Source organism: Camelina sativa, chromosome 11, assembly GCF_000633955.1.
Source record: "Camelina sativa cultivar DH55 chromosome 11, Cs, whole genome shotgun sequence".
Classification (NCBI taxonomy): domain Eukaryota; kingdom Viridiplantae; phylum Streptophyta; class Magnoliopsida; order Brassicales; family Brassicaceae; genus Camelina; species Camelina sativa.
Window position 1 is genome coordinate 43201953 of NC_025695.1, and position 25214 is coordinate 43227166.

Sequence of the window (25214 nt, forward strand, 5' to 3'; positions counted from 1 at the left end):
TCAAGCAAGAGAGTCGTTGTTGGTATATAATGATTTAGCTTTTGGGTTGTGTACCTGACTGATAAGATTTTTGGCTTCTGCTGAAATATTAGGCGCAGTAGGAAAAGTCAGATCGATCTTGAGAATTCTGCATACCATTAAATAGACATCCTCGTCAGGAGCTGAGGTAGTTTAGTCTGTCATGATCAATCTGATCTTGAGGTTTAAGTTTCTTCTGTCATTTCCAACAAAGATAAGAGTCTAGTCGTCTCTTACCTCTTGAATGTATCCTTTTAACTCTCGGCGTCAAACGGAGGGTGACCATAGAGAAACTCGTAACACAAAACACCTAAAGTCCAATTATCTACTGCATAATCATGATCTCTATTTTCGACCATCTCAGGTGCCAAGTAGTCTAAGGTTCCACACATTGTTTCCTCTTGTTACTTGACTGAACTGACCACCCAAAGTCAGCAATTTTCAATCTCCCCTGCGTATGTATTATGAAATTACTAATTATGAGCAACATCCTGAGTTCTCAATGCAAAAACAAAAAAAAAGTAACCAATATACACACATAACATATACCTCATGATCGAGCAACAAGTTTTCAGGTTTGATGTCTATGTGAATCACACATTTTCCATGACAATAGGCTATTGCCTGACTGAGACTCGCAATGTACTGAAAATCCAGGAAAACAGAGAAACAACACAGATCAAGATTTAATTGATTATTGTCACGAAAGATGCAATGTACCTTTTTCAAAAAAAAGAAAAGAAAAGAAATTAATATGTAACAATCAAAGAGGTAACGTTCATTCGCATGGAAAACTAAAACAAAGGAGAGATGGATATTTTTCTATTTTTCGTATTAAATGTGTATATATATCTTTACTTTAAATATTAAAGCAAGAGAGTACTCATGGACCAACTTTTGGACCATGATTTTGTTTTGGTAGTTTTTAAATAAACTCAATAATTATTAATACATTAGTATATCATGACATTAAAATTCTCTAACTATTCAAATTAAGTCGGGTCCCGCGCGGGTCATTTAATACCCGATTAGTTGATATGATTTTCTCATCAAATCTATTTATTATGTATTCAATCAACCATAATCTTGCCTAAATCTTAATCGGTTAAAATATTTAATTAAGAAAAATATATATATCATAATTAAATAAGGAAAACATTTGAATACATAATAAATCAAATCTAAATTTCTTGATTCTTTATAAACATTTTAGGAAAAAATGAAAAAAATTATAATTAATATTTGTGTATATTTTGAAAAGCAATTTAAAATAAAAATTAAATTACTTTAAAATGTATTTTAAAATCATAAAGTATTCATTATAGCCTTAATAATATAAAGTTAATTAATACGGAAGATATGTGAAATTAATAAAAATCAATTCAAAATTATTTTAATGGATATATAAAATACATCTAAAATCAACTTATTTGTAAATACTCTCTAAAACACAAGATATGCAAGAAATATCTTTAAAAAGATCTTATGTAACTAATATATTTTGTAATCATAAAGAAAAATAATATATATTTCTGAAAATAAACTATTTCTTTGCCATTCTAAAATAGTTAAGTGTAGGTTATGTATGTGCAATAGTCCAAACTAAAACCATATTAAAATCTGATATATGAATTTAACACTTTTAAGCATACCATTATCGATTAAAAACTGCAAAACGATCATTGTATATCTATTAATTAATACTAAATATACTACTTAACACTGTTTAAAATTTCGAATTATAAAAAACACATAAAACAAAACATTTTATGCATTCGAAATATACATAAATTAATTACAACATGTGTCATCCGGTGATGTAGCAACCCTTTCAATAACTATGTATACCCCGACTACATTTCTATATCAATAAAACAAAATGATGGCTCACCCATTTTCTTTCACTCCCTTAAAATCCATCATCTTTAAAAACTACTATCTGATATAGCAGTATTTCTGTTTTCGTGAAAAGTTACATTCTCTAAACAACTTACTCTATCAGGATTTCCAATTTACCGTATATCACCAAATATACAACTCAACACTATATAAACAAAGGAAATAAGTCAAAATAAAAAAACTACCTTACAAAAATCTATATAAACATTTTTGAAAATATTTATAAAATAAATCCTGAAGTTGGCATTTATTTACAGTCATGCCATTGATATTAAATAATTAATTTAATAAACAAATTAATTTTACTTATATTTGATTTTTTTATAGAAACTAAATGTATTAAAAGGTAACAAACATAATTGTAAATGTATACAAATTTTATTTTCTTATTTTATAAGGAGATGAATGAATTTCCTTATTTTATAAGAAGATGAGTGAAGAGGTATTGTTCTTTAAAATTTTGAAAAACTGATTTGATAAAAAGTGATTTTTAGTCTCACATACTATATTTTACTTTCACGGGTTTCGTATGATGAGTTTTTGCTGATCAAAAATCTTTTAAAATGTTGTGTGATCCGCCTAGCATGACGGATTTGGACAATATAACCAAACACTAAAACTATTAGTTTATCTCATATACTATAGATTTGTAGTCATAGTTTAGAAAATTAACTTATAAATTATTTAGTATATGAACTACAAAATATTTTACAACATATTCTTAATATTCAAAAAAAAAATTGTATACACATAAAAATATATACTAACATACTATATAGGCATATACATCTGTTTAATTATAGAAAACAAAACTAAGGGTTTTAAAAATTCATATTTTATCTAATAACAAATTTAATGTAATTAGGTTATACACTGTATAAAACGTAAGAAGAAAAAAAATATTCTAAACAAAATTATAAATTAATTAGATAAAAGATAATTAATTGAGAATTTGAAAACTAAATAAATTAAAAATTATTATTTAGAATACAATAGTTTATAATTTAGTCTTGCTGTGTACCTTGAATGAAAACCTAGTTCAAATTACAAAAAAATACTAACAAAATATATAATCCCGTGTTATAACACGAGTTCTCTCCTATTAGTTATTTTAAATGAAATATGAGAGAACACTAGCTAGTTGTGTCAATAGCTGTTATCCCGGTGAAGAGTACAAAAGTTACTCTAATCAAGTTTCTTCTGATCAGCTAAAAGTAAAACTGCTGATCATTGTACACAAAACAGAAAACAGAATTAATTAATAATCGACTAGCTAAGTCTTGGTTCAAGGAAAAGAGATACTATCATCGTAAAACAAGCTATAAATTCATGAATATATAGAGTACGTCGTCATCATTAATTAGACCTTAATTGCTGCATGGTTTTGCTTCCTCTTCTTCCCTTTGTTTTTGCTCAATTCCTTCTTCCTCTTCTTCTCTTTGTTTTTGCTCAATTCCTTCTTCCTTTTCTTCTCTTTGTTTTTTGCCCAATTCCTCTTCCTCTTCTTCTCTTTGTTTTTGCTGAATTCCTCTTCCTCTTCTTCTTATTCTCTCTCCTTTTGGGTACTGCAGTTTGGTTAATTTGCACTAAACTTGGAACATAAGAGCTAGAACACACACGTGGGCTACTATCTACTTTAACTTCTCCAAGATCCACTTTTTTAAAGTAACTATCTTTTCCAATGACGTAAGCTTTTTGGTAGCCTTCGCGAATGTCGTCACTAAAAACCACCGCGAGTTTCTTCTCTTCGTCGATGAAGAAACTGTCGTAATCATCATCAAACTCAAAATCAATACAAAAGATTGGCACAAAATCAACTTTTAAAAATGGGATCCACGACACAGCATTGGGCTCTATCTTAGTAGTAACCCAAATCTCTATTGTAGACAATGCATCACGGTGTTGATATAACGCAGCGAGTTTCTCTTCTTTAACATAAGATAGACCACCATTATCTCCAAAATTATCATTATCATCAGGCGGCTGAAACGGTAGATCAAGCAACTTTCCAAATCTCTCTTCTGTAAAATCAAAGCAGATTAAGAAATGATGGGTTTCATATTCTGTCCAAAAGTAAGTATTTCCATGTACTGATACACCCTGCCGACAACAGATTATATCCTAGTTGGGAATGACAGTAAAAGTCCTCCATGAATTAGACTTAACATCGTAAATTTCGTAGTAGCCTTGGTTATAATTGAAAAACCTCAATATCTTATGGTTCTTGTTCTTGTCATATCCAAAGGCATACGTGGATTTTGTTATTGTTTTGAGACGGATCCACTTGGTTTGTCCCAGATACGGGTTCCAAATCACGAGCCATGAGTTATCCATGGGGACACATAACAATAAACTGTCGCAGTGATAGACATGAAAAATCTTGACATGATTAAGAAAATTACCTATCTCCTTTATAGATGGATTCACGAATTCTTCATCATCTTTCTTGTGGATTCCTTGGAGATCAAAACTCATTGAACAAAGCCTATGATCCAACTTTGTGAACCCCAGAAATTGCGGTTTTGGTTCTCCTGTACATAGAATTCGATCTTTGGATAAACTGTTCCATCCTTTGCAAGTGGCTCTCACTGCTCCAAGAGAAGTTATTGGAACCTTGGTCAATATCTCTTCTACCAAATCCTGCGAAAGATCACTCATCGACGTCATTTTTCTCAGATAAGAAAACTAGGGTTTCTAACTTTCGCGTTTGCCCACTAATATATTGCGTAACCTAGATAGATATTTTCTAAGCCTCAAAAGTGTTAAATATACAAAAAAAAAAAAAAAAAATGGAAATGTTTTCTCACGATATATAGTAATATATATATGGGTAATATATACATACTCTTCCGTTACGAAAAGCTTTCTTTCGATCTAAATTGTTGTCTCTGTACAAAACATCTTAACACTTCAAGATCTCTGGTTCAAGCGAAAAGAAGTGCACTTCAAGATTCATTATCATCAACTTGTGTTTTCCAAAAACAGGTATAGTTGCGATCCGTAAGCTTTTGGGTAACACAAAAGCTCGATTGCTACTTCCATTGAGCTCCGATCCTCCATGTGAGTACTGAGTAATAACAGCTAAAAGGAGAAGAACGAGAAGGTGAAAAATAATGAACAAATGAGAAGAACTTTAAGATGTTTTTGCATTACTTTTTCTCCTTCTCGTCTTACAAAGGTGTGCTCATACAACTTTTATAGTATTAATTAATCGAACTCCTAAATTGTTTATCATTTTTCCTTTAGCTACATGCTTGATGCTTGATGAGATCCCACTCATCAAGGGTGGCATATCTGATTGTTTCTGAGCAGTGAGAAGATGGGAAAGATAAAGATGTTTATGTTTCTGCCGCCTAAGTATCATCTGCTATTTGAAATTGGAACATGAAGAAGGATCGACATTGCTGCATATAATTAAGAACAGAACATGGCATTTGCTTAGCTTATGTTGATATTAATTTGACGTTTTGTTTTAGTAGTAGGAGTGACTTTTTTACTGCTTTTTTTATTCTTTTGACCCGCACCTACACAAAGTTACCAAAACGTACAAACACAAAAAAAAAAGCCAGAGGATATTGTATTGTTCCGAAATTAGTTCTAATTGGTATAATGAAGAATTTGATTTTAATTGGTGGAGAAGACCTTTTTATTCATGCCTGAATAAAATGAAAGAAGTCTAAAGTTAATTTGCATCTTCTACATCACTTTGTATCATAGATATGCTTGACCTTCAATCTTATCTATGGAATACTTTTTTTTAATTGGTGGATACTTTTTTTTTTTTACTAAATGGAATCAGGGAACACAATTAGTTTCAAATTCTCTTAATAAAGTTTCTAACCATCTGATTGTCTAGTATATATATATATTTATATATATTACAAGTACAAAATTACAAATCATTGTCTATATGTTCATCTTTGGAGGAAGCCTTAGCCCATTTTGAATAGTCGAGCTATACATAGCAAAATGAATAATCAGGTCTATCTTTTTAGCCATACATGTAGTTTTATTTGCCCATATCAATCTCCTACCTAATCTTTGTGACAAATTATGCTACACAAAAAGTAAAAAGAAGTTTTAAAAGTTATATACTAACCGTCCAAAAATATAGTTGCTAATAAATAAACTTTTAGTCAGATACTAGATATAAAAATTGTGCTCCTTTTCTGTATTTCCTCTTAGACTCTTAGTAAATCAAAATTAAAATTTACATTATTACATTTGGATACATCTACGTATAAAAGATATTTAGTATTTGACTAAAAGTGAAAACATATAAGAACGTAATAAACTAGTCAAACTAAAAGAGAAACCATATCATACATGAAGAAAAATTGAAACAAAGTCAGCAAAAATTAAACAGATAATGGAAATCAAAATTCATAAAAAAATATTTATATAATTTTATTTAAAAATGAAAACAAACGAGAACTGGATAAATCATAATTGCTTTTACAGAATCGCATACAAAACACAAACATGGCACACTGAAGTTGGAAATCCTTACGGGCTTATAGCTAAAGTCCGTACAGGATTATAGCCAAATTCTTTATTAATGTTGAACACAAACAAATAACGTGAACGTTTTGTATGAAGAAGGTACATTACTAATTTGAGAAAAATATTGATTTTAGTTCTTTCTTTCGGTCAAAGTGAGCAAAAATCAGAAAAGATGCCATAAAAGTTTGTGATGATCTTAAGTCTTAACCATCAATTATTGATGATACTCAATTCCCACGGGCCACGGAAAAAGAAAAGAAAAAAAAAATACTAGTAAACGGGAACGGGAAACTAAAAGGTTTTATACTACTTGGAATCTATATCTTTAAGTATTTCTGTGTCTGCATCCGTGTGTATATATTTACTCCGTATGGCGTGAACCTTTAACCAGTTCATAAACAATCCAAAAGTCACAAAGAGAAAGTGAAAATGTCGGCGTCTGACAAGAAACCGTTGGTTCCGTCGTCTCATATCACCGTCAAGATCAAAAGTCAGGTATTTGAATAAATCTTGCTATATATGGTTGATATATTGCTTTAAATTAAACTAAGATGAGTTAAGATGCGTATATATTATATACCATTGTTAAAATTGTTGTATAAAACAGGATGACGTATGTGTGTACTTCCGGATTAAGAGGGACGTTGAGGTCCGTAAGATGATGCAAGCATATTCCGACAAAGTAGGAAAACAAATATCAACTTTTAGGTTCCTCTTCGATGGAACTAGAATCAAATTCAATCAAACTCCCAATGAGGCATTCATTATTGTTACTTTACCTTAAGATTTACTCCAATAATGTATCAATCAAGTTGATAAACGAAAACAATCGCAGATTGGGCTTGAAGAAGGAGATGAAATTGAAGCATTTGTTGAACAACTAGGAGGGTTCAGCTTCTTTCATCGCCATTAAGATTATCTTAAAACGACATTAAAAAAAAAAAGTCGTACGTACGGCTCAGAAAAGATCAATATTAGTATAATCTTTGTTTAACTATTTTTACCTACTTTAACTTATGAATGAACTTGCTCTTTGATTAGTTATTCGAATAGAAACTTTAGAGATATGAATGGATTATCACAATCGTAATTACTATCCTTTTTTTTTGGCAAACCACTATCCTACTACATAAAATGTAGTAATAAATTGATATAGAAAGAGAGTAATGCTCGCTTCGTTCGCATGTAAAATTGCAACAAAGGAGAGAAAGAGATATATTTCTCTATAGTTCGTATTAAATGTGTGATATATATATATATATACGCACGAAGTACAATCACAAATCATTGTCAAAAATGATCATCCTTGGAGACCTTGGCCCATTTCAATATTTGACTAGTCAAGCTATACATAAACAAAATGAATAATCAGGTCTATCTTTTTAGACTTACATTACATGTCGGCTCGTTCACGTGCCAAATAATTTTATTATTTGCCCATATCATATCAATCTCCAGTTTTTTTGTTTTTTTGTTTTCTCTGAATTTAACTTAAATATCATAGTATTGAATTTGTTGTAGTACATGACATATCAAAAGAAAGAGTAAAAAGATGATTTTTACTCACCGTCCAAATAAATAGTTGCTTGCTGTTAAGAAAATAAAATAAAAAATAAACCAAACAATTAGGTTTACCGGTGACCAATAAAAATCTGCCAATTGTCAACCAAATACACTTCCCCTTCTATGTCCCTCTCTCCTCTCTGTCTCTTTCTTTCTCTCTCCTCGCCACTGACTTTGCTCTCTCTCTCTCTCTCTCTGATTTACAGAAGAAATTTCAAAACTTCTTCTTCATCTCTTTCAAAGCTCCAATCTTTTTCCTCCCTTTCCGATTTATATTCATCGTCTTCGACATCGGAGATATCTTTCGTTTTCTCTCTGATCGTCTCTTCTCTCCCTGAGAAAAAAATAAAAATAAAAATCGCTCCTTTAAGATTATTTCCTTGATTTTTCTTGGCGCGGTTTCGATTTCGCGTTTCTGGGTTTTCGTTTTCGGCTCTGAAAAACAAACCGGAAAGATCAGGTACGAAATCGAAAATTTTTGGTCACCCATCGCTTGTTTTGACGATTACTCCGTCGGTGGGAAAGAAGCTTCTATATATTCTTGTTTAGCCTCTTTGATTTATAGAATCTGTCCCAAATCTTGATGATTGTGTTTTAAGCAGATCGAATTATTTAAAAAAGTACTATCTTTGGTCTTAGTTAGGTTAATCTTTCCCTTAATAACCTGCTCTTAGGGTTTTTGTTTTATTCCGTTTGTGTGTTTACTGTTAAAAATTGCTTAATTTGCTTAATCTTCTATTGATGGAATCATTACTAATTGGAAACCAAATATTTTTGAATTCTGTCTCTGTGTATTAGGTAGTGAATCTTGATTTTATAGTCTATAAAAGAAAGAAAATGCAAAATGGTTGCTAAGAAGGGACGTAGAGACTCTTCTGATTCTTCTCCGGTTGTGGAGGTTGGGGAGATTGACACAAGTGCTCCTTTTCAATCTGTTAAAGATGCGGTTAACCTTTTCGGTGAAGCTGCTTTCTCTGCTGAGAAAGAAAGACCAGCCATTCGGAAACCTAATCCTCAGTCTGCTGAGGTAATTTTGATTTGGTTTGCTTCGTTAGCAATTTTGTGTTTTAAGAGGGTTTTTTTAGTCTGAACTGTGTTTGTGGTTTGCAGAAAGTTTTGGTGAAGCAAACAGAGCTTCACTTGGCTCAGAAAGAGTTGAAGAAGTTGAAGGAACAGCTTAAGAATGCTGAAACAATCAGAGAGCAAGCGTTGAGTGAGCTTGATTGGGCTAAAAGAACTGTTGATGAACTTACTCGTAAGCTTGAAGCGGTTAATGATTCGAGAGATTCTGCAAATAAAGCTACTGAAGCTGCTAAGGGTCAAATCGAAGAAAATGTTTCTGTTTCTGGTAGTAGTGAAGCTCGGATTAGGGATATGGAACAGTATGAAGCGGTATGTAAGGAGCTTGAAAGCGCGAAGCAAGAGCTGAGAAAGATACGTCAGGTTTCAAATGAGATTTTGGAAACAAAGACTGTTGCTTTAAGTAAAGTAGAGGAAGCTAAGGAAGTGACTAGAGTTCATTCTGAGAAGATTGAGTTGCTAAAAAATGAAATCGCAGCTGTTAATGAATCAGTTGAACAGACGAAGCTGGCGTGTTCTCAAGCCCGGAAAGAACAGTCTGAGATATTTGCAGAGAAAGAGATTCAGCAGCACTCGTATAAAGCTGGCATGGAAGAATCTGCCAAGAAATCACTCGCTTTGAAGAACGAGTTTGACCCTGAATTTGCGAAAAAGCTTGAAGTGCAGTTGACGGAGACATATAACGAGATCGATGAGCTGCAGAAGCAAATGGAGACTGCGAAAGCATCTGATATGGATTCCGTTAATGATGTGAGTTTGGAGTTGAATGAAGCTAAGGGTTTACTTGAGAAACTTGTGGAAGAAGAGAAGTCTTTGCAAGAGTTAATGGAATCTCTTAAAACAGAACTGAAGAATGTGAAGATGGAGCACAGTGAAGTTGAAGCAAAGGAGGCTGAAATTGAATCTGTAGCTGGAGATCTTCATATGAAGCTTAGCAGAAGTAAGAGTGAGCTAGAAGAATGTGTTGCAGAGGAATCTAAAGCAAACGCTGCTTTGGAAGATATTATGTTAACCATCAATCAGATATCTTCGGAGACCGAAACTGCTCGACGAGAAGCTGAGGAAATGAGAAACAAAGCTGATGAGTTGATGAAGGAAGCGGAGAGTGCACATCTGGCACTTGAAGAATCAGAGCTACATCTAAGGGTCGCTTTAGATGAAGCCGAAGAGGCAAAAGCTGCCGAGACAAAGGCGCTTGAACAGATAAAGTCAATTTCTGAAAAGACCAACGCTGCACGTAATTCGACTTCATCTGAATCTGGATCTCAGAGCATCACACTGTCTCAAGAGGAGTTCAAGTCACTGAGCAAGAGAGCTGAGGTATGCGATAAGTTAGCGGAATTGAAAGTGGCTGCTGCATTGGCTCAGGTGGAAGCAGTGAAAGCGAGCGAAAACGAGACACTGAAGAAGTTAGAGACAACACAAGAGGAGATTAAGAAGCTCAAGACTGCAACAGAAGAAGCGTTGAAGAAAGCAGCTATGGCGGATGCTGCTAAGAAAGCTGTTGAAGGAGAACTCAGGAGATGGCGCGAAAGAGATCAGAAGAAAGCAGAGGAAGCGGCGACAAGGATTCTAGCAGAAGCTGAGATGAAGATGGCCACTGAATCATCACCGCAACAACATTACAAAGCTCCCAAACAGAAACCTGTCCATAAAAAACTGGAGAAGACAAAAACTTCAGTGGTATCAAAGAAAGTGCTATTGCCGAATCTAAGTGGAATCTTTAACAGAAAGAAGAATCAAGTGGAATGGGGTTCTCCTTCATATCTCCCTGGAGAGAAACCCTTTTGATGATTTCTTCTTTTTCATGGATTGAACTTTTTGCTGTTGTGAATAATCAAAGAAAGTTGTGTGCTTTTTCTTTTTCTTTTTCTTTTTTTTTGCTAAAAGAAGGGTTGAGGTTTGAGACCTGAAGCAGTTGCAGCTTTTGGTCTAACGTGAGAAACTGGTTTGTTGCTGTAAATTTGGATCAAAGCTATTTAGGTGGTTGTTTCGTTTCGTCTCTTTGTTCTGATTGTGAATGCTAGCTGTTCCTTGACAATATATGGAAATTTAATAAGTTACACATTGAACTAAGATTATGCTCTTTCCCGGTTCTAACTTCTAAAGCCAATGACAGAGAAATATAATGGGGGGGAAAAAGGCGCTGATGGTGTTCGTGGTCGGTCTAGTGAGAGAGCAAATGTCAAATGATCAAGCAAGAACTCCACTAGTAGACTAGTACTCTCTTTTTCCTCTCTTTTAGGATTAGGACTTAAAAAACTATCAAACTTTGAAAGTCACCTTAACTCTTTCGACGGGGACCAATTTTCTCGATTCGTATTGGTTCGGTCAGTTCAAAATTTGGTTTGGTTCAATTTTGGGATATTGAATCATATGAAAATGTTGTTTGTTGATATGAAAATTGAAAAGCTTTATAATTTTGTTTTTTTTGTTTTGTTTTGGAAGTTTCGTTATTAAAACAAATATATTTAATGAAGAAATTAAATAAATGAATATACAAATAATTTTGATCAAACTCGATTTAATTGAGCACAATGCGAGAGATATTTAAAAAAACTAAAATACAATATAGCATTTAATATTTTGATTTAAAATATTATGTATAAAAATAATATTCAAAAAATTGTTTATAAAAATATTATTCAAAAACGAAAATACAATATAGCATTTAATATTTTGATTTAAAATATTATGTATAAAAATAATATTCAAAAAATTGTTTATAAAAATATTATTCAAAAACGAAAATACAATATAGCATTTAATATTTTGATTTAAAATATTATGTATAAAAATAATATTCAAAAAATTTACAAAATATGAAGTTTAAGATATATAGTTTAAATAATTTTTATTTAAAATATAATGTATGAAATTATAACTAAAACATAATGTATATAAGAAGTATTAAAATAAGATTTGTGAAAATATAATATAATACATAAAAATATGATTTTAAAATATAATGTGAATTTTTTAAATATGATTTAGGAAAATTAAAATGTATAAAATATGCTTTAAATATATGAGTTTAAAAATATGATTCATAGTATGATTTATAAAAAATATAATTAATAAAAATATGACTGAAAAATATAACCTTAAACAAATATGTTGTCACTATATTTACATTTTACATCCAATAAATCTGTTATCAAACACCAGATTTTTGGAAGCAAATAAAAAAAACTGTCATAGCGTAAAAAACCTACCATAACATATGGTATTCACATAGATCATTTTAGCAATTTTAAAAAAATGTTATAAATTTGTTATCAAACGACAGATTTTTGGTTAAATTAAACAAATCTGTCACAACTAGTCCAACATACTTTTGAAAATATTTAGATTTAAAAAAAAAATCTGGGAGAGTAAATTTGACTTTATTTTTTTCTTAATAAAACAAAAAAAGATATTTTAGACAAAAAAAAAATATAACTCATCTAACCCTATAAATTAGTTTAGTAATTAAATTCTTAATTTGGGTCAATCTAGTTTTTCTCCCAAAATTAAATTCAGTATAACCTACACGGCACACACTCAAAGATTTTTTTTATAAGTAGTGTTTTTTTTTTGTCGAAGAGGAACTAGACTTATTCAATTGGAAAAAACCCATTTGATCCAAAATATTCTAATTTGAAAACCAAATCACAACTTCGTATGGTTTTAAAAGATTATCCAAGAAACTGAATCCAAATTTGAAAGAAAAAAAAAAAAAAAAAAAAAAAAAAAAGAAGATCAAAAACCAAAATTTTATTTAAAAAAAAAAAAAAGATATATCTAACTGAAATCCGAACTAGAATTAAAACTGTAATCATGATCAAACCATCCACTGTATATTATTGCTTTAGCTTGGATACTAATATTCATATACACATAAGATCCAAAACCGAAACTCGGATTGGACATTCTTACTAACATACACATATATAACACTCAAATATTTAGGATTTTCTACTACGTATTTTTTTTCCCTTGAACTTACTAAACTTTAAAAATTTAAAACACATTTTTTTCTTCTTAATAAGGCCAACATTGTCTTATAAGCCAAATGGTCTTATCCAAGAAAACATTTATACATAGACTGATACACAATACGACCAAAAATATTGTATAATCAAAATAGGTGAACTTGTGGACTTGCCATAGTGTTTCCAGTTGAAAGAAAATGTTAATTTGCCACTTGTGAACATTAAGTCTTATTCTTTATACAATAGAATAAGTAGATCCACACATGGGCATGCATGCGAATTGACGTAGAGGTTTAAGATCTTAATTCGAACTATTTTTGGAATTTGGGTTTGTCGTTAAGAATGAATATGCACTAACTAAGTAGGCAAGTGTATCTAGTAGGGTTCAATCTATATGACTTTGATCAATAACCACAAACTTTAGTGATGGAAGAATTTTGATCTGAATCCAAATTAAGTTTTCGAGTTTTTATGAATCGTCATTGTAAAATGTTTTACAATGTGTATTAGGGAATTAAAACAAAACTATATCCAATCAAGTTCTTTAATAGTTGTGATCGAGTACCACAACAACAACCAAAAGTTAGAAGAGCATAATAAAACAGAAGAAAAATATAACAATACAAGAAATACTAATGTACTTCTTATTGGTTTAAGTAAGTACTATCTAAAGTTACAATTTTTTACACTTACCAAGAAAACAAACAAGACAAAGAAAGATCTCCTTTATTTAAACAGAAATTGAAAAAAAAAACAGAGGTAAAAAAACAGAGCAAATTAAACCTTTCTATAAAAACCAAACCTTATCTCTCATCAACATTTTTCTCCTTAGATCTTAGAAAATGCAAAGTTCAAGCTTTTTCATCACCCAACCGTTTCTCTCTTCTCCCTCTTTTGTGAAGATGCAAGCTTCACACTTTGTTGCCAAAACAACTTTCTCTTCTTCCTTCATCACTAAACCTTTGATCTCTTCTTCCTTTATCACTAAACCTTTGATTTCTTCTTGCTTCATCACTAAACCCTTGTTCCCTTCTTCCTCTCTTCTTCCACTCACATCTTCCTCTTCACCTTTCCTCCCAATCAAATGTAGCAGAAACGACCGGTTAAAGACGAGAGAAAAGGCACAGCTCCGTACTTTGCAAAAGCAAATCCACAGAGAGGTCTTGAAGAACAACATGGACAAAGCCATACTCATTTATGATAACTGGAAGGCCAAAAGGGTTCCTCTTTATGAAGATGGGAAAACATCACGAGAGATTGTGGGCATGAGTAAGGGAGCCTTTGTGACATATGTGTGAGGGAAGTTCTTTGGCAAGCCATCGGAGAGGCAGAAAAAATTCTTTCAGGTAAATGTTAGTATATTTTACAAAATCTAAAAAGATGAACTAAATGATACAATGATTAACACTTTAATTAACAATATTTGTCTATGAACAAAAAAAATCAAAGCATTTGCATTTCGTCGTGGCTGTATAAAGTTTTTTTTTTGTTTTTAAACGAAAGAGGTGATTAATTTCTATTTATAATTCTAAATTCTCACATAAATTATTAAGAGAAACTGAACCAAAAGTACACATGTGAGCTCTCTTTTTAATTAGTTCTTATACTACTATATTTGATCAATAATAAGAAATTATTGACCCAAAAAATATGAGAACAACAAATAAGCATTTCTGATTTACATTTTGGAAAATGCCAAAAAATGCCATGACATTAAAAATATATATATATATATATATATAATATTAATCCCAGTATGAGATTAGATATTAGTCATATTACAGTATGAGATTAGATATTTTTCATTATTTGGTAAACTCTTTGTCAATTTATTGTGTTATTTATTCTATCAATTACTTTGAAATACAAATTATGGTGAAAAGTTTCATTGTTATAGTACAAATTAAAAAATGACAAATTTAAAGTATATCATAATGATATATAAATTCACATCAAAATCAAGTAATTAGATTTAAAAATGTATATTAAAATTACATCCATATTTTGAATTGGAAGTGTTTTACACTCCACTCCATGAACCAATAACTTCTTCTTTTTTTCCACTATATTCTAGAGCAACTAATTAGGTAAAGAAATAAACAATGTGAGACAGAGATAATTAAGTTTAATGTTAGACACGAACATAATACATGGTAATTACAATTTTGACATCCAGTTTTCACTTACGTGTTTTTATATTTTACAAAATCCAAAAAATGAACCAAATGGTACCATGATTAACACTTAACAATACATACTATTGTCATAGTATGTATTTGCATTTTGTCATGGTGCTTCTTTTGTATTGAGTTTCTTTGTTGTGTAAACGAAAGAGGTGATTGATTTCATTTATATTTCTCACATAAATTATTAAGCAAAACTGAATCAAAAGTCCTACATGTGAGCTCTCTTTTTAATTAGTTCGCATATTATTTGATCAATAATAAGCAATTATTGACCCCAAAAAAATAAGAGATCAACGATAAGCATTTACGATTTACATTTTGGAAAAGGCTAAAGAAAGCCATGACAATAAAATAAAATGTGTACAAAATAATAATCCCAGTATGAGATTAGATATTTTACATTATTTGGTAAACTATTTTGTCAAATTGTTGTGTTATTTATTATATCAATTACTTTGAAATACTAATTATAATAAGTTTCATTGTTGGAGCACAAATTACAAAAGGACTATTTTCAAAACAAAAAAAAATTACAAAAGGACAAATTTGAAGTATATCATAATGATATAGAAATCCATATCAAAATCAAGTAGATAGATTTAAAAATGTATATTAAAATTACATCCATGCATATTTGGAATTGAAAGTGTTTTACACTCTACTCCATGAACCAATAATATTAAGTGTAATTTTTTTATTTTACACTATACTCCACTAAGTGGATTTCAATTTTCACCTTTGGTATTGTATTTTCATATTTTTTTTATTCTCGGAACACACAATTATACACTTTTATAATATTATTAATTGAGTCATTAACAGCAAAAAAAAAATGAAGTATTTTTGTATAGTTTTTTAGATCTTAGTGAGGATATTTGGGATTTTTCTTGAGTCAGATTTGTATATTGTTATTATTCTATGTGTTACAGTTTAGGAACTTGTTGATTCGTTTTGTAGATAAAGTTTCAGAATACACAATTCTAGTGACTTGAAGGATAGGAAACTTTACAATGTGGCTTCTTATGATCTTCCTGATGGTTTTTTAAAAATGTTTCTGTACGTTGAATAATTGCAGACTCTACTCACAATATGTGAGGGACATGACGGAACAGAGACATCAAATGGGGATGATCAGATACAGTTACTACTCAGTAGATATTGTGTGTTGATGATTCTTGAGAAATAGTAACTCATTTTGGAAGTTTCAAAAAAAATGCAGAAGGTTGACTCACTTTGATGTGGACACATTTGTTGAAGAGGTGCTTGTGAAGGGTGTTGAGTGGTTGCCTGGAAATCCTGAGTCTCTAAGCGGTTCATATGTCTTTATATGTTGTCATGGATCCCGAGACCGGCGATGTGGAGTTTGTGGACCATCTTTGGTTAGTCGATTCAGAGAAGAAATTGAATTAAGTGGTCTTCAAAATGAAGTTTCAATCAGCACTTGTTCTCACATCGGAGGTCACAAATATGCGGGAGATGTTATCATCTATGGATTAAACATCAACCAGAAAGTCACATGACACTGGTAAGTAAAAAAAAGGCTATTTTTGGAGTAAATGATATATATGTGCAACCATAAAGGGTTAGTTAATTTTATTGTAGTCTTAAACGAATTGGTATCTTGAAAATTAAGAAAGAGAATAATATGTGTTCCTTCTATCCGAGTTTTAACTTTTAGTTGATTCTTGCTGTCTCTTAGGTATGGGTGTGTGACTCTAGAAGATGTACCTCTTTTGTTGGAGCAGCACATAAACAACGGCTTAATTGTAGACGGGCTTTGGAGGTATATAAGAACAAAACTTCTTGATTTAGATATAAGACAGTCTCTAAAATGTCTGGCCTTTAAACAACACTTACTGACTAATTTCCAGGGGTGAAATGGGTTTGTTAGAAGAAAACTCAAGAACAAAGGCTCCAATTAAACAGCGTCAAGATCAGAAATAGAGAGGTGACACAATAATCAGTTAATGATAGTATCTGTTTCCAACAAAATGGAAACTTGTTGGAGGGGAATCACACAGAGAAAAATACTTATATAATACGAAAGAGGAATTATGTATTTAAGTACTTATATAATAATACTCACTCTAAAAGCCTAAAATTTTGTTATGTAGTCGTGTAATTTTAATTGATTAAAACATAGGTTTAAAACATAAAAGAATGAAAATTAAAAAAAAAAAAAAATATATATATATATATAGTGAAGAGATAAAACGAGAATCATACCAGGCATGTAATCGTTTTGAGGGTCGATGACGGTATATGCTTCCACGGCTTCTTGATCATTAGAACATAAGCCAATGATCATGATCGTAATGGCCAAAAGTTGTGATGGACTGACCTTCTGGTAAAAGTATCTGCACAAGCTATTCCAAATCTTTGCTCCTGTTACCTTTTCACTTGGCTGATTCACACTCGATCCTAGTCAAACCCTAAGTTCAGATCCATTAGCCAAATTACAGAAGCTAAGGACAAATTATAAGTATACCATAGTTATATAGAAATCGACATCAATCAAGTAAACACGGATATGACATGGAGGCCATATTCGAATTTAAAAGTGCTTTAAATTTAAAATATCAATGAACCAATAATCTCTTTACTTTTATTATCAAAGAGTTTTAATATCCATGAACCAATTAAAACATAAATTTTTATATTGGTAATATATTAAAAAGCAAATAAGTAACTAGATGAAGACAAGCATTGATAAATTTGTTGATTAGATAATCAAGAATTTTCGGGACCAGATGGGTCAACACCAAAAGACGAAGACGACTCTGCAGTATTTGGACCCTGATCCGACCCAGCTTGTTGTAATAGCTTCCAAATTATTGCGGCAGATGCTTTGATGAGTTCGAAGACCTCTTTTACGGAGAGTGATTTGATGAGAAATATTGCAAACTTGGTGAGGTTCCGCAGTATGAATCTCTCCTCTTCCAAAGAGACATTGACAGCTGCCTGGTCGTTGTGTTCCGTGTATTGCATAAGAAATACTATTGCCTTTAGTATGTTCAATATTACAGATAGCTTTTCATCTAAACGGACATTTCCATTCCGCAAAATTTCTGAAAGATGAAATAAATTATTACAACTATATTTAGTTTACTTTGACCAAAAACGTAAATATATTATCAAAAAAAGTTCCAGTTGAATTATTATGAATGAAAACAATAACAATATTGTGAATCAACACTTAATATGAACTCACGCATCGCATTATTTAATTCGTCAACAACTTCGGGCTCATCCGGCGGCATCGCCTTCTTCAATATCTCAACCTCATTCGGCGTGAGAAGTTCCCACCCTAAGTCTTTTTTTAAGAAACGTAGCAAAATTAATGACTGAACCAGTTAAAAATTAATTTTAAGAATTTGGAAGTTAACTATTATAAAGAAAGGAGATTAACCGATTAGACATTTTTGAATGGCACTGAAAAACAGAATCAATGCATGGATGTACATGTACATATAATGATATAAAATATTAGTATATATACAGTATTGTGGTAATTTGATTACCGAGATTTTGAGCTCCCAGTTCCATTGTTTTTCTGTTTATCCTCAATTTACCTTTTTTTTTGTAATTTATATGTTATTGATTCTGCAGAATAAGTTGAGGAAGAGGTGAGAATTTTTATAGAGGAGACAAGTTTGATGACTTTATGAGACTCATGGCCTTGTTATTTATTGGAAAATATATCAAGAAAGATAATGTTCAGATTTTTTTCCACATTATTCATTCACACGTAGGAACCTAAATAATGCTATTGGTGTGTCTTATGTATATAGTAACAATATGATATCATATTCAAGTTAAAAACATGCCATTCATATATTTTCCATATAACGACGTAGCATATCAGGAAATTAATTATTCTTTCGTTTCAATAAATATATATATTTCTGGTTTAGCAAAAAAAAAACTGAATGGTTTACATTACACAACCGTACTTGTTAAGTAATCTTAAATAGTTTTGAAATAAATAATAGTATAGAAAAAATGAGAACCACGTGTAAAAGGGAAAAAAAATCTATAAAAATCTTTAGTTTTTTTTAATGTTGTTGTGTATATATCTGCTATCTATTCTATCCATGGGATTTTTAACATCCTAAATTATGTACTTTTAAGGATGAGGTTTCTCTTTTAGAATTTTGTTAAGAATAAAAGTATTCTTTTTTTCGATTTAATATATTAAGAATAAAATTTTACTCATCATTATATAAAATGCTAAAGGACGTAAGAAATTGCTAAAGAAAAAGAAAACCATACAGATTAAAATTATATAAAGCTTGATATCCGTAGGCCATAATTACAGTATGAGGTGGTTCATCATGGTAGAAAATGCTAATCGGCTAGTGAAAGAAATTGCTACAAGTAAGACGAGAGTCACTCATCATATGGTCATTCTTAAACAGTTAAACTATTTGTTTTTTTTTTTGTATTAGTTTCATTATTTAAAATACTTTCACTATACTTTTTAATTACTATTTGTATAAATAAATGTTAATATGTTGAAGGCTCCGGAAACCAAGGACGGGCCTGGCTCGGGTCGGCATTATTAGGCTGAATCAGAAGGGTTCTGGCTCTGATACATCTGAGCAAAGTCTCTTATAGGACCAGCATAGTTTTTACCCCAGCGAGTCGTTTTCAATAGCGTCAAGATATCTTCTGACGGAACGTTTTCACACTCGATCCTAGTTTCAAAAAGAATCGATAGACAATTTAGAGGTCAAGCCCTAAGAGGTACAATAAAGTTACTGTTTTCGAATAACAGGACAAAAAGTAACGTAAACATGAACACAAATGAAGTTAAACCCATCTAATGAATCAAAATGATCAAGAAACAGTACCTGAGTTTTGATCTTCCATCGCTTCTTTTCTTTTTTCGTTTCTCTGTTCTTTTCTTTGTTTAGTTTTGGTTGTAGGAAATGTAAATGACCAAATCATAAACATATATAGAGAAGTCAAGCCACCACTTCAACCTCCTGCTATCTGAGTTTTACCGCTGATGTACCACTCATTAATTGCATTTTGTTTTTTTTGCAAATAGTTGTTTTGCGTCTCTATCTCACTTACTTATTTGAATTTTAATTACGTATCAATTTCATATAAACAAAACGAAGAGTATATCTAGTATAGTATATGGGATGGGAAAATAGTGGTAAACATCAAGAACGAGTAATTCATGTATTAATATTCTAGTTTATCCAAAGTGTACCTAATAAAATATGAGACGAAAATTCGTAATGAGACAGATTCATAAAACTTTTAAAGCTAAAAACACTCCAGTTTCCATAAAACTCTTTGAACGATTCAAAATTTATGTTTAGTAAACTTCTAACTGCCTCATCAATTCTTATAGATTTCTTAATGTTTCTTGGTATTTCTAAAATTGTTCAGAACAAACTTTTAAATGGATTGAAAAAAAAAATGATTTCCTTTGAATTCCCAATATTCCCTTAAAAGGCACTGTAGAATTTCATTTGCATTCAAAATCGACTGCCTTTCTATTGGTACGTTAACCACAAATCCCACTAACTAAATTATAAATTGCTAAATTAAACTCGAAGCTGAAAGCCTTAAACAATATAGTCAATACACTTTGTTTTAACATTCAAGGAAACCTTTTATTGATGATAATCAGAACCAATACAACAATGGTGTCTCTCACTTGATGCCCTCTTAGCTAGGCTTACCTACAGTAATCGAGCTCACCTGATATCGAATCTTTCTTCCTATGTCCTCTTAGCTACAGCAATTGAGCTCATCTCATATTAAGCTACAGTAGTTCTAGCTTCATCAAAAAAAAAAAAAAAAAAATCCATTCAAAAGGTTAAATATAATAGGGAAATTGGCAGCAATAACCAATAAAAAATCTTTAATTAAACGATTGACTATACTAACCATTAACCTATAATATACTATGTATTTTCTATAATATTAACAATTTTGCCCAATGTACATAATTAACAGTTACCACTCTTCCTCACGTGCTCTCTCCCCTATATATATATACACATATTATAACATATGACATGTCATAACATATTTAAATAAAAAAATTAAAATTAAAAGACAAAATAAATTAAAGAAACAAATTATGTCAATCTTTTATTAAGAAAATTATGTAGGTTTGGTTTTATAAAAGAAGATTAGAATTTAAATATATGTCGGTTTGAGTTTATAGAAGAATGGTTAGGATTTAGATTTATAATTAAACAAAATTATATGTCGTTTTCGGTTTACAAAAGAGTAGTTAGGGTTTAGATTTTACAATTAAACAAAATTATATGTCGGTTTGGGTTTATAAAATAATGGTTAGGGTTAAGATTTTACAATTAAACAAAATTATATGTCGGTTTGGGTTTATAAAAGAGTGGTTAGGGTTTAGATTTTACAATTAAACAAAATTATATGTCGGTTTGGGTTTATAAAATAGTGTTTAGGATTTAAAAATTTTACAATTAAACGAAATTATATGTCGGTTTGGGTTTACAAAAGAGTGTTTAGGCTTTATTGTAGCCACCACCATATCGTATAAACACCACTAGTACGGTACTCTCATTACCACTATTATAAAGTTATTTTATTAAATAGGCTTCGTTCTATACTATTTAGTTTTATTCTATATTATATAGTTTAAATTTTAAATAAACACTATTTTTTATTTTTATTATTCTCATCAGATTTTAAAAATTCAAATCATGTTATATAAATAAAAAAATCTATGGTTTTTTTAAACTATTGCAAGATTTATTTAGTTATTTTATAAGATTAAATTAGGCCTTAAAATGATGAGGGGTAAAATCAATTTTGTTATGACACACACCTTTTTTCTTGTCCCCTGGGCATGTTCTTCACTGCTATCCTTTTGGTCATTGTACATGGGTTCATGGTTACTCACTTAAATTAATGGCTATATTCTTGGTTCCTTTTTTTGTTTTGGTCATCACACAAATTCACCCAATATAATAACTGATCAACCATTTTTTTTTTTTTTGCATATATAGTAGTCATAACTTAGATTCCATGTCAATAATTAATTTCACTTTGATGAATAATATCATCATATTTAATCAAAAATATTTACTGAAATAATTTCTAAGGTTTATCAGATGTCGACCCCAAAAGAAAGGGATCAATGATTTGGTGGATTATAATGCATACAACTTTGCTAAATTCATTGAATTGCATAGTTGAATATGCTATGCTATGTTATTGTTACGGCAGTGTTTTGACGTTTTACCCTTCCCTTCGACTTTGATGATATGTACATCTTTCTTATTTAGTCACGAAGTTGATAAATGATAGAAATTATACACGTACGTACGATTATGTGTGATATGAAATAACGTGTGGAAGAAATGAGTGGAATCTCATACATAAATGTTTATATAGAAATTCCCCCAAAATAATGATTTATGGAAGTGGTAATGGATTTCAATTTTCACATTTGGTATTGTATTTTCAAACTGTTATTTTCGGAATACCATGTCGAACTGTGGTGCGTGACATCATCATAAAATCCATAATACTGTACACACTTACACACACTATTATTATTAATTGAGTAATTAACAGCAAAAAAAAAATAAAAAAAAATAAAAAAAAAAATATATATTTTAGTATTTTACTTTCTTTCGCTGTTGCTGCTTCTTCTTCTTCTCCAAAACTTTCAGTTTCGATCTCCAAAAAAAAGTTCGGAACTTTCCGTCGAATTAGATGGGAAGCGGAAGATATTTAGAGGACCCTTTAACATTTACCAGAAACCCACCTTCCTCGTCGTCTCCCATAACCGAATCTAGCTTTCTCGACGAATCGATCTCTCGCTCTGGAAGCTACGAGAGTGAGAGCTTGAGAGGAGGAGATGCTGAGAGCATTAGCGACGCTGATTTCAGACTCGAGAGACTCGCCGGGACCGTAGATTTCTACGAGAGGCATGTCTTCTTGTGCTACAAAAAACCCTCCGTTTGGCCAGCGAGGATCGAAGCGTCTGAGTTCGATCGGTTACCGAGGCTTCTCTCTTCCGCTGTATCGGCGAGGAAGAGTAGTATGAACAAAGAGGTGATTTTTGTTTCGAGTCCTTTTTTGAATTTTGAAGTTTCAGAATCTACTGTGATTTAAGTGGACTTAGGTCTGATAATTTTTGAAAAATTTGATCTACATTTGTTTGTGACACTAACATAGGGGAGACTTCAGAGTAGATCCCTAACAAAGGTTTCGTCAGTGAACATCCCTAATTTGAAACATGAGTCAAAAAAAAAAAAAAAGGCATTACTTTGTTTTTGTATAGTGAAGAAGAGTTTCTTAGATCTCAGTGAGGATATTTGGGATTTTTCTTGAGTCAGAATTGTATTGTTAAGATTCTATGTGTTACAGTTTAGGAACTTGTTGATTCGTTTTGTAGATAAAGTTTCAGAATTCACAATTCTAGTGTCTTTGAAGGAAACCTTACAATGTGGCTTCTTTATGATCTTGCACATTACTTATAAACTATCTTTTGTGTCTTTTAGATGCTTTCCTGATGCTCTGTTTTTTCAAATGTTTCGGTTGAATTGCAGACTCTACTCACAATATGTGAGGGACATGATGGAACAGAGACATCAAATGGAGATGTTCTGATATTTCCAGATATGATCAGATACAGGTACTACTACTACTACTCAGTAAGATATTGTGGTTGATGATTCTTGAGAAACGGTAACTCATTTTGGAAGTTTCAAAAAAATGCAGAAGGTTGACTCATTTTGATGTGGACACATTTGTTGAAGAGGTGCTTGTGAAGGGTGTTGAGTCGTTGCCTGGAAATCCTGAGTCTCTAAGCGGTTCATATGTCTTTATATGTTGTCATGGATCCCGAGACCGGCGATGTGGAGTTTGTGGACCATCTTTGGTTAGTCGATTCACAGAGGAAATTGAACTATGTGGTCTTCGAGATGAAGTTTCGATCAGCCCTTGTTCTCACATCGGTGATCACAGATACACAGGAGATGTTATCATCTATGGATTGAACATCAACCAGAAAGTCACAGGACACTGGTAAGTAAAACAAGGCTGTTTTGGAGTAAATGATATAAATGTGCAACCATAAAGGGTTAGTTAATTTTATTGTAGTCTTAAACGAATTGTTATCTCGAAAATTAAGAAAGAGAATAATATGTGTTCCTTCTATCCGAGTTTTAACTTTTAATTGATTCTTGTCTGTCTATTAGGTATGGGTGTGTGACTCTAGAAGATGTACCTCTTTTGTTGGAGCAGCATGTAAACAACGGCTTAATTGTAGACCGGCTTTGGAGGTATATAAGATCAAAGCTTCTTGATTTAGATTTTAGACATTCTCTTAAATTTTCTGGCCTTTAAACAACACTTATTGACTGTTTTCCAGGGGTGAAATGGGTCTGTTAGAAGAAGATCAGAAGCAAACTCAAGAACAAAGGCTCCAATTAAACAGCGACAAGATCAGCAACAGAGAGGTGACACAAGAATCAGTTAATGATAGTATCTGTTTCCAACAAAATGGGAACTCTAACTGTTTGGAGGAGAATCACACAGAGAAAAATACCTCGGAAAGAGTAACCTCTGTAAAAATGCATCTTTTTGGATAAGTAGCAGCAAGAATGTATCTTCTTGTGGATTCAAGGTTTGTGCTGCGATGTCAATGTGGTTGGAGCATTGGGAGAAAGAAGATACATATGCGGCTTTATCTGTTGCTTGTGCTGCTGCATCTGTGGCTATTGCTTATAACTGCTATAAACAATTGAAATGAAGCAATGTGTTTTATATCTAGCTTCTTCTATGCAATGGTAATTATCTTAGTCTTTAGACTAGATTTTTCCTCTTCGTCTGTACATATTTATCTAGAAGAGGGTTTTAACTTTTATGTAAGAACTGATTGTTGATATAATATAATCCATTTTGTAAAAAATTACTTGTCTGTTTTTGAGTTAAGATCAATGGAAGGCAAAACTTTGAGGTTTTTGATATTGTG

The 25214-nt window shown here is 31.4% G+C and overlaps 2 protein-coding genes and 4 pseudogenes across 2 annotated transcripts; 4 read left to right on the plus strand and 2 right to left on the minus strand.

The window, feature by feature from the left end:
- On the minus strand, positions 1-22918 carry LOC109127437 (annotated as a pseudogene).
- LOC104726133 lies at positions 3454-4584 on the minus strand (annotated as a pseudogene).
- Positions 6836-7333, plus strand: LOC109127651 (putative small ubiquitin-related modifier 8). The gene is made up of 3 exons (XM_019232749.1): positions 6836-6915; positions 7028-7177; positions 7256-7333. The coding sequence occupies exons 1-3, from the start codon at positions 6850-6852 to the stop codon at positions 7331-7333; spliced, it is 294 nt and encodes a 97-aa protein (XP_019088294.1). The 5' UTR covers positions 6836-6849.
- Positions 8148-11067, plus strand: LOC104726134 (WEB family protein At5g55860-like). The gene is made up of 3 exons (XM_010444924.1): positions 8148-8443; positions 8782-9010; positions 9094-11067. Exons 2-3 carry the CDS (start codon positions 8828-8830, stop codon positions 10852-10854), a joined length of 1944 nt encoding a protein of 647 aa, XP_010443226.1. The 5' UTR covers positions 8148-8443; positions 8782-8827; the 3' UTR covers positions 10855-11067.
- On the plus strand, positions 16272-17345 carry LOC109127203 (annotated as a pseudogene).
- LOC104726135 lies at positions 22888-25204 on the plus strand (annotated as a pseudogene).